The sequence below is a fragment of the Cynocephalus volans genome, chromosome 8 (assembly GCF_027409185.1).
Source record: "Cynocephalus volans isolate mCynVol1 chromosome 8, mCynVol1.pri, whole genome shotgun sequence".
NCBI lineage: Eukaryota > Metazoa > Chordata > Mammalia > Dermoptera > Cynocephalidae > Cynocephalus > Cynocephalus volans.
This window is the reverse complement of record NC_084467.1, coordinates 123,467,412-123,483,359: the sequence shown is the minus strand read 5'-3', so window position 1 is coordinate 123,483,359 and position 15,948 is coordinate 123,467,412. Positions and strand designations below refer to the sequence as shown.

General features: G+C 44.2%; 1 protein-coding gene across 2 annotated transcripts in view; it reads left to right on the top strand.

Annotated features, from left to right (window-relative positions):
- Positions 1-15,617, top strand: part of FAM78B (family with sequence similarity 78 member B) — an 88,908-nt gene extending 73,291 nt beyond the window's left edge. The window contains exon 2 of one of the 2 annotated variants that reach the window (XM_063107036.1): positions 15,563-15,617. In XM_063107036.1, coding sequence (XP_062963106.1) covers positions 15,563-15,617 — 55 coding nt within the window. Of the gene's footprint in view, positions 1-5,410; positions 5,934-15,562 lie in introns of those variants that run through there. The other variant, XM_063107035.1, reaches the window with a different exon arrangement.
- Positions 15,618-15,948: the final 331 nt, after the last annotated feature.

Below are 15,948 nucleotides of genomic sequence, written 5' to 3'. Positions count from 1 at the left end.
CCCTGCCCTCCCAGCTTTGTCTACACTCTTCCCAGCACTCGCCCTTCCAAGTGGTCTCTTCCGTTTCCTGGAGACTCCATGTTCATGCTTGTTGTCACCCATGATGGAACCTCCCACCTGAAAATGCCTATCTTTTTTTTTTTAATTTTTATTCAATCATAATTGATTATACATATTTTGAGGGTTCAGTGTTGACATATGTTGATCAAATCAATATTATTAGTACATATATTTTTACAAATTGTACTTATTCTTTATGCCAACTGTCCAATCTCTCCCCATCCCCCTCCTCCTTCTAATTACCCTAAATGTCTTATCTCCTTCTGAAAGAGTAATGGTTACTCTGTTGATTTGCTGCCTAGATGATCTGTCCAATACTGAGAGATGTGTTCAGGTCCCCCAGTATTATCATAGAACAGATGCTTCTTCTGTCACTCTGGAACAGGCTTTGTAGAGAGAGAGAACCTATTCTTTTCTTTGGTCTTTGCTGGTGACTCTCCTTGTGTCAATGCACTCCAGTGGCTGGCAGACCATCTGCATGGTGGTTGTGACAGCCATGTTTATTGTGTTGGCTGTGGTGGGTCACCCACATGGAGGTGATGTTTTTGGATTGTTCCTTGGTGTTGGCAGTGTGCCTGGTTGTGTGTGGGGGAGTCCAGTCCCTGGCTCTATGCCTCAGGACCCCAAGCAGGCCCCAAGGGGCTGGCAGTTGCCTGATTGTGGGAGGGGGGTCTGGTCCCCAGCTTGACACCTCAGGACCCCAGTTGGGCCCTGAGGCACTGGCAGTATGCCTGGTTGTGGGAGGAAGTCTGGTCCCCACTCCATGCCTCAGATCCCTGGATGGGCCCCGAGGTGCTGGTGGTGTGCCTGTTTGTGGGAGGGGGGTCCAGTCCCTGGCTCCATACCTCAGGACCCTGGTCAGGCCCCAAGGCACTGGCAGTGTGCCTGGTTGTGGGAGGGGAGGGTCCAGTCCCTGGCGCCATGCCTTAGGCCCCCCCCCAGCACTTGAAAATGCCTGTCTTTATTCCCAACAATTCATATCCTATTTTCTCCACAAAGTTCCCCTGTGATAGCCTGTATGGATGTCCATGTTTCTGAATTCCTATACTGCTCAGAGTCTGTGCCATTTATTTTTGTATGTAGTAATATAATAGCATGAATAGTCACTGAAATACGTTCATGTTCATTAATCCATTCGGTTTTGTTTAAGACTGGCTTTCCATCCCCCCTTTAAGGATAAATAATTTTCAGTGCAAGGCATGGTGCTATTCTAATAATAGACTCTAAATGAATGCTAGATGTTAGATTATTTTTTAAGGTAAGAGAATATATAAATGGAAAAACTGTGATAAAAACACTTTGTTGTATACAAGTTCCACCAAGCTTCCAGGTATATATAGGCATGAAAATGACTGAAATAAAATATTTATTCTTTCAGTAAAGATTTGCTAAGTTCTGCTATGTGCCAACAATGTGCTAGACGCTAATGACTCAAAAGTAAGTCACTATCCCAGGCCCAAGGAAATCATAAGCTCATGGGGAAGACAGACACATAAATAAATAGTTATAATACTATCTGTCACCTGTAGATCTGGATATATTCATGGGCCTACAGAAGAGAAGGCTTCTCAGAGGAGTTGATGTGTGTAATGATTCTCAAGAATGAGTAGTTAGATACAGTAAAACTTTAATAGGAGAAAGAGCAGGATAAGCAGAGGGCACAGCATGAGCAAAGAAGCAGAAGTGAGAAACAGCATGGTATGTGGGGATGGGGAAGCCGGATCATTGAGAGCCCATCTGTCCTATTAAGGAATTTGAATTTGATCCTATGGGTGATGCCAGAGAAGTCTATGCAGAGGAGCACCGGAAGGGTTTTATATAGAGAAAAGGCATGACCAGATTTGCCTGTTTTAACCTTTGTGTAGCCTAAAAGATGGATTTGAGAGGTACCAGGGTTGGATACAGAGAGACCAGTTATGGGCAATTACAGTAGACCATGTAAGAGATGCTGAGGGCTTGGGTTAAATGAAAGCAGTGAGAGGTGGATGGAAAGGAGATAGACTCAAGCATCATTTATGGGGCAAAATTCACAGGGTGTAGTGATATAGTCACTGTGGGAGTCTAGGTGAGGGGGTGAGAGGAGCCAAAGATGACCCTCACTTCTGACCTGGAAGATTGGGTGGGTAGAGGGCCAACCCCTGCAGCAGAGACAAGAGAAGAGGGCCTGGTGTATGGTGAGATGATGAGTTCAGCTTGGGTCATACAGAATTTGAAGTGCCTCTGGCATCCTATTCAAAGTAGTCCCCTAAGTGGTCAATGAGTATCTCCAGTGGTGCTATTATTCTTGGAACTTTTCAGGGACTTCTTCTCTGAAAACCATTATCAAAGCCATTTTATCAGCTATATAAACCAGTCATGCATTTTATAAGCATAACTCTCTTTTTGAAGAAAAAAGAAAGAAAGAAAAGCCACTGCCTTGGGATGCACACTAGTATCTCTCTTTCATAAAAGAAATAAATATATGATACTTTTCAAATAGAAAGCCACTCTCTATTCACTAGACTTAAGGCATAATGAATTTTGACTATTTCCAAAATCAAACCATCCCTTAATGATGTAGTCCTGGGGTCTCTAGACCTGTGAAAGAGAACATACCTCAGACCCAAGGAATTTCCAAAAGAGCAGTCGCAGATGTGACAGCTGGGTAGATGGAGCCAATTTGTAGCCTCCTGAGATCACTGTGCCCAATGACTGCACTTGGCCACGTGTCTTTGTTGTGATGTGATGATTAGGAAGCCTGTCATATTTCTCTATTCCAGAGAATCCTCCAAGAAAAAGGTCTCTTTCTTCTCTCCTGTGACAGGCATAAGAGTGCACCTTTATTGTATTCTCTCTGTTTTTGAGAAAACCTGACACCAAACTAAGTTTTGTGATTTTCTCACAAGACTGACTCTCAATACTGGGTGCAAGTGTCTGCTCCCATGGCTCTGGGCAGGAAGAATGGGGCAAAAATATGAACTGTAAAGTTTCTATAGAAAAGGTAACTAAATTAACTGGCAAGATAACCAGTGCTTAAAAGGATAAAAAGAGCATCCACCCAAAACTAAGTTCCCCAGGCAGTGTGCAGTTAGCACAGTATTTAAGATGGAAGATCCTGGCACTGCTGGGAATAACTGTCCTCTAATCCCACAGAGGAACCCAAAGGTTAGTAGGGCCTGATTACTAGCGAAAATGGAAAACAAGATTTAGGCAACACAGAAAATAAATGCCTGATGACTGAATAATTGTCTAGGCCCTTTGGCTGGAGGCACCAAAGCTGACTCCAGTGTGGCCATGTCATGAACCAAACAAGCAGATTGGGTCTTCACCACACCTCTGACCCTCGTGTGATTGTATCCCATTCCAGTAACACTTGCTCCCTTTTGTACAGTAAGAAATGGCTATAGAATTACCTTTGAGCTCCTGCCTTCAGCACAGCTACATTAGCATATGTTGCAAAATTAGCTCTCCCTGACTTTCTGTATCAGGTAAATTCCTATTACTTAGTTTCTGCCAACCATGATGCACTGCAATTATTCCCAGCAGTTATCAAGGCCATGGAGACAAGAGAATAGGCTCTTGTGGTGTGGGCTCACCTCCTTCCCAGGCAGTCCAGCCTTCCCATCCCTTCTGGCTTGGGCTGACTGGCATAGGAGGTGCTATGGGGAACCAGTGGGAGGCAGCAGTTAATGTCTTTATGTCCTCATGTGATGGTAAGGGATGCTGAGATGTTAGCATCAACTTGACAAGGTTGCTCCCTTTTAGGCCATTTGTATGATGCCCTGCAGGGTCTTCTTCACTTCATAGGTGGAAAACTTTATATCAAACAAGGCCACAACCTCTTAGCTGATGAATGAAGCACTCATTCCTTTCTTTGTTTATTAAATTCTTATGCATTATTACCAATCATCTTTCCTCATCCCGGGAACGGAAATACAGATAATGCAAAGCCAGGCTCTGGTAACTAAACTTCTGCCCTTTTTAGGGTTCAGTCCAGCTCCCCATGGCTACTCTGGGAGCTGCTAGCTCATTGGGCAGCCTGAGTCCCCTCCATTCTGGCTTTCTTCAGCAACATGTAAGGGAATTTCGGGTGGCAATATGATATAGTGGTCAAAAGCATGGACTTTGGGGCCGGCCCCGTGGCTCACTTGGGAGAGTGCGGCGCTGGGAGCGCTGAGGTCGCGGGTTCGGATCCTATATGGGGATGGCCAGTGTGCTAGATGGCTGAGCGTGTTGCGGACCACACCGAGCCAGGGGTTATGATCCCCTTACCGGTAAAAAAAAAAAAAAAAAAAGCATGGACTTTGGAGTCAGACATCTCCTAACTCCACGTCTTATAATCTGTAGGATCCTTGGCATGTACCTTAATATCTTTAAGCTTCCAACCCCTCATGTGTAAATTGGAAATAAAAATTCATTTATCCTGTGGAATATTGTGAACATTAACTGAGATGACGTACTTAGCACAGTGGTTGGGATAGAGTAAGCATTCAATAAGTATCATCTACTACTACTACTATTATTATTACTAGCAATAGTCCATGGCAGGAGGAAGACACATGGGCTAAGAGTAGGGCACATGTCTCCTCCCTCCTGCTGTACAAGGTCAGAGGCAGCCAGGAGGAGAAGGCAAGTGCCCAGAATAGCAGGTTTGCCAGACTAAGCAATGAGGCTTCCAGGCTGAACTTGAAACCAGAGGAGAGGCAGCATATTACAGACTGTGTATTCCAGCCTGTAGTCCAACCTTCACATTCAGGTGGCTTCGAGAAGGTGACTGTTATCTCCTTGTGTTATCGTTTTCTGTGCCTATGTTTTCTAAGTGCTAGATTGGCTGATGGCTGAAAGTTAAACAATGCTCTTTGTTGAGTGGGAATTCCACCACTGTGATTTCCTAAAAAATTAGTATAAGCTTAAACTTTGCTCCCTTTTGCCTTCCATTCCTCCTGCTACTTCCTTCCAAGCGCATCAGATTTCAACTGCCACCTCCTCCCAATAAACAAACCTTACATACCCTCCTGCTTCCCAAGAAAGCAGTCCTTGCAATGGAATGCCTCTGAACTGCTAGTTACCATCATCCCAACTAGTTGATGTCTCTTTGTCATCTCACAACTTTCTCTGTGAGCTTCCTGCTTTCAATTAGGTCAGCTATAGTTTTATTTAACTTGTTTTGGCATTGCTTTTTTATTTTTGTTTTGATTTGTTCTCGTTTAATCCTATAACAGCACAGCCTAGAACTTTTTTGACCTGAATTCCCCTCTGAACTTCCCATTTTGCCCAAGTTGACTATGTTAGTAAGTGATGGGCACCTCTCCAGCTTTTGAAAAATTTATTCAGCCTCTTCTTTTCTTGTGCATCTCTTCTGCTTTGCCAGGTCAAGCTGGGAACTGCCTGACTTGAGGGAAGGGAGAGTAAAAGCCATCAGTGACTCAGATGGGGTGAGCTACCCTTGGTACGGGAACACCACAGAAACTGTGACCCTGGTTGGCCCCACCAACAAGATCTCCAGGTTCTCCGTCAGCATGAATGACAACTTCTACCCCAGTGTGACATGGGCGGTGCCAGTGAGCGACAGCAATGTGCCACTGCTCACAAGAATCAAGAGGGACCAAAGTTTCACTACCTGGCTGGTGGCCATGAATACCACCACGAAGGAGAAGATCATTCTGCAGACCATCAAATGGAGGATGAGGGTAGACATTGAGGTGGACCCTCTTCAGCTCTTGGGGCAACGGGCCCGGCTGGTGGGCAGGACTCAGCAGGAGCAGCCCCGGATCCTGAGCCGGATGGAACCCATCCCCCCTAACGCACTAGTGAAACCCAATGCCAATGATGCCCAGGTCCTCATGTGGAGGCCTAAGCGGGGGCCACCTCTGGTCGTGATCCCTCCTAAGTAGAAGCAGACTGGTCTGACTGTGTGTGGAGCACGTGCTGTGGAGACACGCAGGGAGGTGGCAGGAGCCTAACTGAGTTTCTGAGCCAAAGCAGACCTCTCGGTTTGCCAGCCTTTGCAGCCACTTGTGAAGAGCAGGGCTGCTCCTTGGGTGGTAGACCATAATCTTAGAAAAAGCACTTCCTTTTAGGAATAAAGAAATCACTGATTTGACAGACTTGCTGTGATTACCATGCAAGTAGCCATATTTTGGAGCTGACCAAGATGATTCTTTTATCTGAACTGTTGACCATTTCTTTCCCATGAGATGCAGGGGATGGAAACAAAATTAAACAGTGCCTGTGGCAAGTGCTGCTTCCCAGCCAATTAGAAGTGGGAGTGAAAACATCCACACCAGGTGTTCGTAAGACAGACAGTCCCTTTGTCTCACTGGAGGGTGCTGGGGAAAACGGGTGGAATGAAAGACAGGTGGTGAAAGAATGGGTGATGAGGAGAGGAAAGAATAAGTTGTTATTACAAATTAATACCTGTGCATTTATTAGTTTGATTGTCAGATTGTCAACACACTCACCAGAATGAAAGAAACGCTTAGATAACTGGAGAAATGTTGGTATTTGCTCTATTCTGAGGTGGGTGAAAAAAAAAAAAAAAAAAAAAAAAATCTTCCTTGGAACTGTCCGTGGTGCTGATGTGAACTAACCGATGGGGATTCTCGCTAGTTTCATCTACCCACCTCTTTCCAAAAAGGTTGCTATTCAAAGTATTTCTAATCATAGAATTTGGATGTGTAGTTTCCGTATTCTGCAGTAGCTGTGATGTCTGGGGCCCTTAGCCTGTTTTTAGTGTAACTGAAATGTGATTTTGTTTACAGGCTTATTCTGTTCCCATCACCAGCCCTAAATTTAAAGAAAAACTAATAAGCCATGGATCCATGTAGAGTTTTCAGACTTTTCAACAAATAAGAATGCTATTTTCATTTTTGTTTTTACTTTCTGAATGATTTCAACACATAGAATGCACACATGTAGGAATGCGCGCACGCGCACGCGCACACACACACACACACACACACACACACACACACACACACATGCCAGGATGCATATAGCATAATTACTAGCAGATTTGCCAGCAGTGCCTGCATATGTACCTGCAGCTTTATGCATACACAACTTTGTGCATACACTATATATCCATATGTTTATTTTAGCTCTTTTTCACAGAAGCTCAACTTTGACTGCATGAGCATTTGTGAGAAAGTGCTTTCTAAAGGTTTCACTTCAGAGCTCCTTAATGAAAATCTGAGCTACTCACATTAAGCAAGGCTGTATTGCTGAGATCCAACCAATAAAGATTAGAGGCCAGGTTTTCTTTAGTCAGTCCAATAAAAACTTTTTAAAGACTTTCCAGTCTTTACTATGAGGATTTTTTTCAGCTTTTGTAGCTTAAATCACCCTCACTCCTCCCCATCCCTCAAAAAAGAGCTTTTCTTTTTTTCTCAATAGTGCACATTGTCATAGATATATATAGGGTTGCTTGTTCAAAAACCCTCCATGCAAACTGATTATGAAATTTAAACAATATCATTGTGGGTTTAATGAGTAGTTACTGCCAGCCTAATTTCAGAAGTGAGAGAGTTGAGGTTCAAAGCAATTATTACAATCCCATGGTTGACTCCAAAGACCTTTCTTCTACCAGAAAAAAGCAGAAGCAAGAGGACTTATTTATTACTTTTATTAAAAATGCAATTTAATCTAATTTCTTTCCGGTTCTAGTCCTGGGGGGTGGTGGCACTTATTTACATGACAATGCTAACAGATCCACTCCAAGTTATGTAGTGTTAACTTCACATTTCAACCATTTGCTATTCTCTTATAGATTAGTTATTGATGGCATGTTATTTATAACAGCACATTAATGACACATCAGTGACAGAAGACCTGGGGACATTCCATTTAGAAATAATCGAGCTGCTACATTTGGATTCCTCTGTCTCTTTCCATGCTTCCTTACATTTTATGAGAGAGGTAGCCCCAAAGAGCACCATGGCTGAAGTATAAAGCTGCTTACTTTTCATGCTGACATCAGACACAGCAATCTCTACCTTGGATTGAATCCTACCCTTATGGGATTCTGAAGAGTGGATACTGATCCTGGAATCTAATCCATGCGGCCCCACTTTAAGAAAACCTGATATTTAAAAATCCAAAATTGTAACAAGCAACAGATTAATGAGAAAAAAAAATTACATTACAAAATCCTTTACAAGATTTTGTTTTCAAATTCCCCTAGCCATTAAAATAAGATATGATTTATGCAATTATATTTACACATAAGTTTTTCAAGGGCGTATCTGTATTTATAAAGCAAGGTGCAGCATACTTTATAAAAATAAATGAGAAAGTGGTTATAAAAGTTAAAGGTAAATACACATTATGATTATTGTCATTGATACTGTGGTGGACTCTACAGTCGGGTCTCTCAATTCCGAAATCAGCTGGCAGAATGCTCTATTGCCCTGTGGCCAATTATTTTAAAGTTATCTTTGTTTTACAAGGAAACAACCCCTCTTCTTCCTGTGATCTGTGGATCATTACCTTTCAGCTTAGTCAGGATATTGCCAAATGAAAGTTCTCTTACAAGAGAGAATTCACCTTGAAATTTCTGTTGGGGTCACCTCCATCCTGCCATCTAGCCTTCCTTCCCTTAAAAGTGCCTGGGTCTGACACCAGATGCCATCAGTTTAAAGGGGCTCATTCAGTGCCTTGATTAAGTTTTAGTTGGGTGGCCTCAGGGCTATGTTTGAATTCTGTACACACACACACACACACACACACGCAGAGTTTCTTAGTGGCATAAGCGTTTTGAATTCCTTAGTTGGGTGGCCTCAGGGCTATGTTTGAATTCTGTACACACACACACACACACACACACACACGCAGAGTTTCTTAGTGGCATAAGCGTTTTGAATTCCTGTGTAGGAAAGAGCATTTCATCAGGTCTTAGATTTTTTGTTTGTTAGTTTGTTCTTCTGTTTGGCTGGCTGGTATGATAATCCAAGCCCTTGACCTTGGTGTTATACCACCACACTCTAACCAACTGAGCTAACCTGCCATCCCAGTCTTAGATTCTTAAGTCACTTTCAAGACCTTTTAGTCTATGATCCCAAAGGAAATTGAGGCCCAGTTAAATTGGGTCATCTAGTCAGGGTCACATACCTAATCAACAGAAGAGCCATAAGAAGGGTCCAGTCTCCCAAATATCTCACACCTACTGGGAATGTACAGTTTCCCCATGTCTCCAGCCAAAACACCATCATCATCCCTGAACCATTCACCCACAAACTGACTTGTTTAAAAACTAGGGACAATTGGATTCATCCTTTAAAGAACAGGGGAAAATCCTTGTTACTGTTATGTTGAAAATTAGTGTTCCAAATTTCCTTTATCCATGACAGCTTCTTCTGAGGTTGAATCCTTTATCTGAGCTCTTTGCTGCATGCATTTTACACTCCAGTCATTTCCATGGCCATAGCACATGGGAAGCTTGGAGGCTAGTCCCCTTTCCACCTCTTATTCCATGGACCTTTTTACAACTCCCTCTGTCCTGGTGCTAGGAATGAAATCTCATAGGTCAGTCAGATTCTAAGCAGCAATCCTGAGCAGTAAAATAAAAGAACTATGATTTAACAGAGTGTTTCACAAAACACTTGTACATGCATTTTCTTATCTCCAGACAGTCCTACGAGCAGTGTAATATTCTTCTTATTACTATTATCATCCCCATTTTACAGATAATCAATTAAGCCCAAAGAGGTTAAGTTACATATCCACAGGCACAGAAACAGGAAATGTCAGGAGCCGGGATTCAAACTGGGCCTTTGGGGCTCCAAATCCCATGTTGTACTATACCGTGCTGCTTCCCTGGTTAGTCCCTGCCTAGAGAGCACAAAAGAGAAGAAAATAAAGGAGAAATCAAGTCACTTTTGCCTACACAGCCTTGTAGTCTCTACCAATCTACTAAGTGGACATATTAAAAATAAGAGGACAGACACTGTTTTCTTATGCAGAGAACCTTGCAATCCCCAGGGAGGTTGGCCCAGAAAAATGCCTGGCAGGGGCTGCAGTGTGGGTGAGCTGGCCATCACTCGGCAGCTCTCAGCACAGTACTGGCAATTAGTAAAGCAGGAAATCTGCTCTCCTGGTCTCAGAATCCCTTAAAAACCACAAGTACAAAAAGGGGGAGGAAAGCATGCCTCCCGCAGCTGAGGTCCCAGCTGAGCGAGGCCCTGCCACCCGCCATCCCTCAGTGTGGCAGGAGCAGCCCATGGGGCAGAGACAGTGGAAACAATGGCTTTCTGAGCCCCAGTTGGCACATTGAACGATCTTGTTAGATCTGAGGGCACAATTAAACCCTGCCAGAGCCAGCTCCCAACTGAGTTGCAAAGAAAGATGTAAACACACACACACACACACACACACACACACACACACACAGACCCACTGCACTCACACCCTCTTCCAGCTGAAAAGAAAATTAATCAAAAACCCAATGAACGCCTGAACTCTATAATTAAGCCTAAATGATCCTTAGATAGAAAGAGAGTTGAGTGAGCAAGCTCAGTGCACACAGATATTTTTACCCCAAAGTCTTATTGCCATTAATTTCTTTTGAGATTTTGAGTACATCTGGTTCCAGTTTCCCTGGTAGGACATCTGCCTATGGAAGGCCTTCTGGAGAATTGCCAGTTCAGTGGCCAGCCAAGGTTATTTGGTCATTCCAAACACTTTTGTAGGAATGCGTCTGGGGAGACAGAGTGCCACTACCCTCCCAGGTCAGCCACGTCCTCTCCCATGACAGATCCCATCTCCAACCTCAGTCTTCCTAACAGCTCCTTTCATGTGTAAGTGCTTTACAGTTTACAAAGGGTTTTTAATTTCTTTTGTGTAGAGTAAAAAGAATCTCTGTTCAAGATGAGAAATCTTAGGACTGCCCTGATCTTTCTGTCATCATTATTATTAATAGCATCCTCTCCCATTTGATTAGTATGGTACAGTGTACATAACACAGACACAAATGTTTTATCATTTTATTCTCAGCAGTCCTGTAAGATTGTCATTATATCCCCATTTTACAGATGAGGAATTGGAAGCAGAAAAGTCAAAGATCTGAGGTCACACTAATTTAGAGGTGCTCTGAGAACTCAAGTTTCTGTCTTGCTGACTACACACCTTTACTCCATTTTCACAGAACATTCTCCCCCCAGTTAAATTCAAGCAACCTTCTCACCTTATCCAGTACTGCGATTCCTCAAGCAGGGCTGACTAGCAGAGGGAGGCTTTACAAGGCTGCCATAATTGATCCCTGAATGCTCTTTGACAAGATAGAATAAGCGCTACTGAAGACTCTGTTCAGGTAGCCCAGACTCTGTGCCTTCAGGTGATTTCTCTCCTTTCCCATATTTGAAAGGAGGCCCACTTGAGTGCTCTGAGGTAGGTAAGAAGCCAGAACCTAGGACCTCAACATGATTTGAGATTATCTGGACCAAGCTGGTAAGATGGACTTGAGCAAATCATTTAAACTTTTCTGGGCCTCAGTTTCCTCCTCTGTTAACTGAGATACTAATTAATAACAGCCCAGCTGACATCACAGTCAGAAAGACACAATGGGATAATGCCTGAAAACACTCCAAAATATCTAAAGTGCTGCTTGATAGAAGCATTGTCACATCAGTAGAATCACAGACCTTACTAGTTACAGGCCCTCAAGTCCCACCTACTTGGAAGCCCAGAACCATCTCAGGGAAACCCACTCTTCCTGCCACGTGAGGCCTGGCCTCTGTGGAGGTTGGTGGGCTCTAAACACCCCACTTTCCACAGCCACCTTGTTGGGGAGGACTGAACCCTGGTGGTCAAGGAAAGAAAGGAAACCAGTGCATAGCCCTGCAGGAAGTAGCTCTGAATTTGTAGCTGGAACTCCAAGAGACCTTTTGGAAAGGAGAGGAAGCTGAACGTCAGGTCTAGGCCAGTCTTGAAATCCCTGCAGGATTTGCCTAGTTTAAGCCAACTAGAGAAGGCAGCCAGGAACAGCTACATTTTTGCTTTCATGGGCTCAAGCAAGAGACACAGAGGGAGAAACACACACACACACACACACACACACACACACACATAATTTCATACATATATTCAAATATATATTACATGTATTCAACCTTTATGTGGATTTCTGCTGGGCTGTTCATCCCTACTCTTTCTGATGCCCCAGATCTCGACTGGGACCCCACAGTTTGGAATGGAATTACAGATATGGTAGTGTGGGTGCAAATAAAATGAGGATATTTCCTTCTTCCTGCTCTGCACCCTCAGGCTGTCTCATTACATTGGAGGCATATTTGATTACATCCCCTCTGTCTGCACCTGCCTGCGGTGGCCCCATCCACATGGCCCCACCTGGACCAGCCACACAGTTTGCCTCAGGGCTGTTTCTCAAGGACATCCCAAACTGCCTCTCTGCCAGCCAGGCCTGAGAGTGGTCCCTAATAGAACCTAAGCAGCTCTTCTCACCAGGACAAATGTGAGGCCAGGCCTCTGGGCAGCAGGCCAGGTGGCCAAGCATAAGAGCCCCTACTCTGCCTGCAGTCTCACATTTGTCCTTGGCTAACCCAGAAAACATGCGTTGATCCTTAAAACAGCTGAGTGCTAGGTCAGAAATGCCTGGGGAAGGGGAAAATAGATATTAGAATTATAGCAATGAGAGGAGAGGGCTGAGACACAGAGCTCAACCCAGGGACCACACTGGGGACCGGGAGGGGTTGCAGACAGTGCAGTGCTGTGAAGCATGTGAATGCTGAGATCGCTGAGTCTGGGGCTGGCCTCAGACTGGCTAAGGGCCAGCTTCACTGAGAGAGTAGACAGAAAGGAGGATGGGACGCTTTGCTTCATGCCGGGCCCGTGACTTGGGTGAGCCAAGCAAGACAGCTGGGATGAAGAAGTTAGAAGGCACTCACTCTCAGGTTTGTGCGAACACTGCCCCTGCACCCACATGCCCTTGAGAGAGCCGGCCTCCTTCAGTGACCCAGGCGCCTGCATGCCTCCCCCATCCCAGCCCCATGTCATGCCCACCTCCAACTCACTGCTTTCCTCACAAGAACAGTGGGACAGGAAGGGTATTGTGCAATCCCTCTGAATACTTACTCTTTCAATAAATCTGTATATTTAGTCTCCTAGGGGCCAGGCTCAACAGTCCCTGCCCTCAGGGCAACAATGCTCTCAGGAAGCTTTAAGAGCCACTCATTTCCCCCTTGGGGTCACACATCGCAGGGAAGCCCCTTAGTCTTCTCTCTATCCAGTGCATCAGCCAGTCTGCGTGAGGGGACATTGCCTTTCTGGCCCAGGGCTCTGTGAGGATGGGTAAAGTGACAGGGCAGGACTTATGTCAAGCACTTTGAGTTCTTCCAAGGAAAGGCACTGGGGAAAACCTACAGCCACATCAGGACATACACAGGCCCTGGGGATGAGGGCAACAGCTGGTTATCTCTCCGTCTGCTCTTGTTCCATCACCCCCACACTTCAGACCAATTAGAATATTCCACACAGACGTGATCCAATGAAATGTTAACTGGAAAGTTAATAGGAAAGATAATACATGCACTACAGGCTGAGAACTATTTCATTAAACTGGGCTTTCAAAGCAAGACAGCCAATTAAATTATTTCCCACTTCACTCCCTCACGTACCAGAAACTATGGAAAGCTATTACTTTTAATTAATTAGGAAAGAAAGAAAGTCTCCGTACATGCGTATCAGATGAACGGAGACTGAGAGGCAACCCCACCTACCTCTTTGTGTGCCCACGCGCGTGCATGTGCACGCACACACGTCAGGGAACTGAAGACTCGTCTACTGTCTCACCCAAAGAATTCCATGGGTCTTCTGAAACAGCAAGAAAATACCTGCTTTCAGAAGCCACTCGCAAAATCAAACAAAAGAAAATGCCTTCTTCAGGCATGTTTATTCAAAAAGAAATAGGGCATTTTCTGTGAAAGAACAAACAGCTTTAAACTCAGTTGGATTTCAAACCTTCTGCAGCCAAAAATTGATCTTGTCTTTTCCTCTTCAGTAAAGAAGGAGACATTTCCACGCCAGCTCTCTATATCAAACGCAGTGTTCATTGGCACAGGACGGTCTCATGACTATGGGACCTCAGGCCCCTGAGGCTTGATTTTTCAATTGGCTTTATACAGGTCTCATGGAAGCCACCTTTGAGACCTTCGTTTTTCATCTGGGAAATGAGAAGGCATACTCTAACAAAAAGTATGCTAACCCAAAGGCACCCTTATTGTATAATAAACACTATAGTGGAATTAATGTAATGATCCTATGAAACAGTTGTCCTGGTGACATGACTTTGGCACACAGGTATCTCTCCGGTGTGGTCTATGAGCGGCAGGCAGACTCTGAGGTTGTCTCAGGCCTCTGCCCACGTGTACCCCTGTCGCACTTGCTCCCTCCCCTGTCCCTGCCATGTCTGTCATCCTGTGCCATACCCGGTATCAAAGTCTGGCAAAGCCTAGCACCTACTCTGACCAATCTCATTACTGCAGGAAGGGTAACTGGCATTTATTGACACCAAAGAGCACGGCAGCTATTCCAAAGCACAGGGTGGACAGAGGAACATTTTCTAGAATGAATTCTAGGCTATTAAGTCCCTATGTGTATGTATAATGAGGTTGTCTACTAACTTTAAATAACGGAAGCACATTTATTTGACCATCTACATAAGAACTGGGGATTTCTTTTTTCCTAAAACTGAAACCATACGTAAAATCTGAAAAAGCAACAGCGCTAATTAATTTGTAATGATAAAAATGTGTGCCGTTACAGCAGTACACCCCTGTAAGCAAATCCGATACATCAAAAATCCAAAGAAACCAAGCAGAAAAGCGATCAGGGCAGAAAGAGAAGGATGCCCAATGTTTGACTTTACCTCGGAGCAACTCCGTTCATGCACTCAGAAATACCTTTTTTCCTTTTGTTTAAAAAATTCAGTTCACCCACTTCTTTAGAGCCAAAACTATTACATAAAGCAATATATACAAGTACCCACAAAAAATAATGACAAGTTTTGTTTTTTTAAGAAAAATTGATTGACAACTTCAAGTTGAATAATGTAGATGCATGTTCAAGAAATAAGTTTTAACACAGTTGGAGTGTGAGCCCAAGCACAGGACTACTGGGCAGGCTATAGGTCACTGGTCAGTTAGCCGTTCCCTCAAATCTCTATGCCTTTGATGCTAAGGAACAATGCCACAGGGGGTCTGGAATCCCCACCCACTTCTGTAGATCCTTTTGTGCCTTGCTAATGGGTTACACACGTAAATGACCTACAGTCCTTTAATATTTTAGTTTTTAATCTTTTTTTAGGAACCACATGAAAGTTATAGACCCTTTTTTATAGAGAAATGCATATGAAAATGAATACCCAAAGTTTTGCATAAAAGTTCAGGGTCATTGTCCCTTTGAAATCTATTTATGAAGCCCAGATTATGAACATCTGCTTTTAAGGAATGACATTTCTTTGGTCACTGTCTTAATGCCTACTCTATTTACATGTTTCCATGTCCACATGCAGGTCTCCTAGTAGGACAAGGCAAGCCCAGCAAGCAGAACCACATGGCAGAGACTAAGGAGGAAGAAATGAGCAATGGCTGGTGGCTCCAGAAGCTGAAGCCCTGGGACAGCTGATTTCCCATTAAAATGAGTGACAACCTGCCTGTCTCTTCACCATCCTCCCGTCCCATGACCTCCTACCCATCCCACCTTGTGCCACGCAGCACTCACCATGGGATGACTGGGCTGGCTGGCTGGGAGCTGTGTTGAAGCAGGAGTTGTGCCTGCCATATCTTTTTGAGTGTGGAAAGACTGGATTCATCCAGGTCTCAAGTCCATCCCCAACCCTTGAAGTGAAGCCTCCTAGGTCAGCCTGGACTTCAAATGCCTACATGGCCTAGCCTTGGT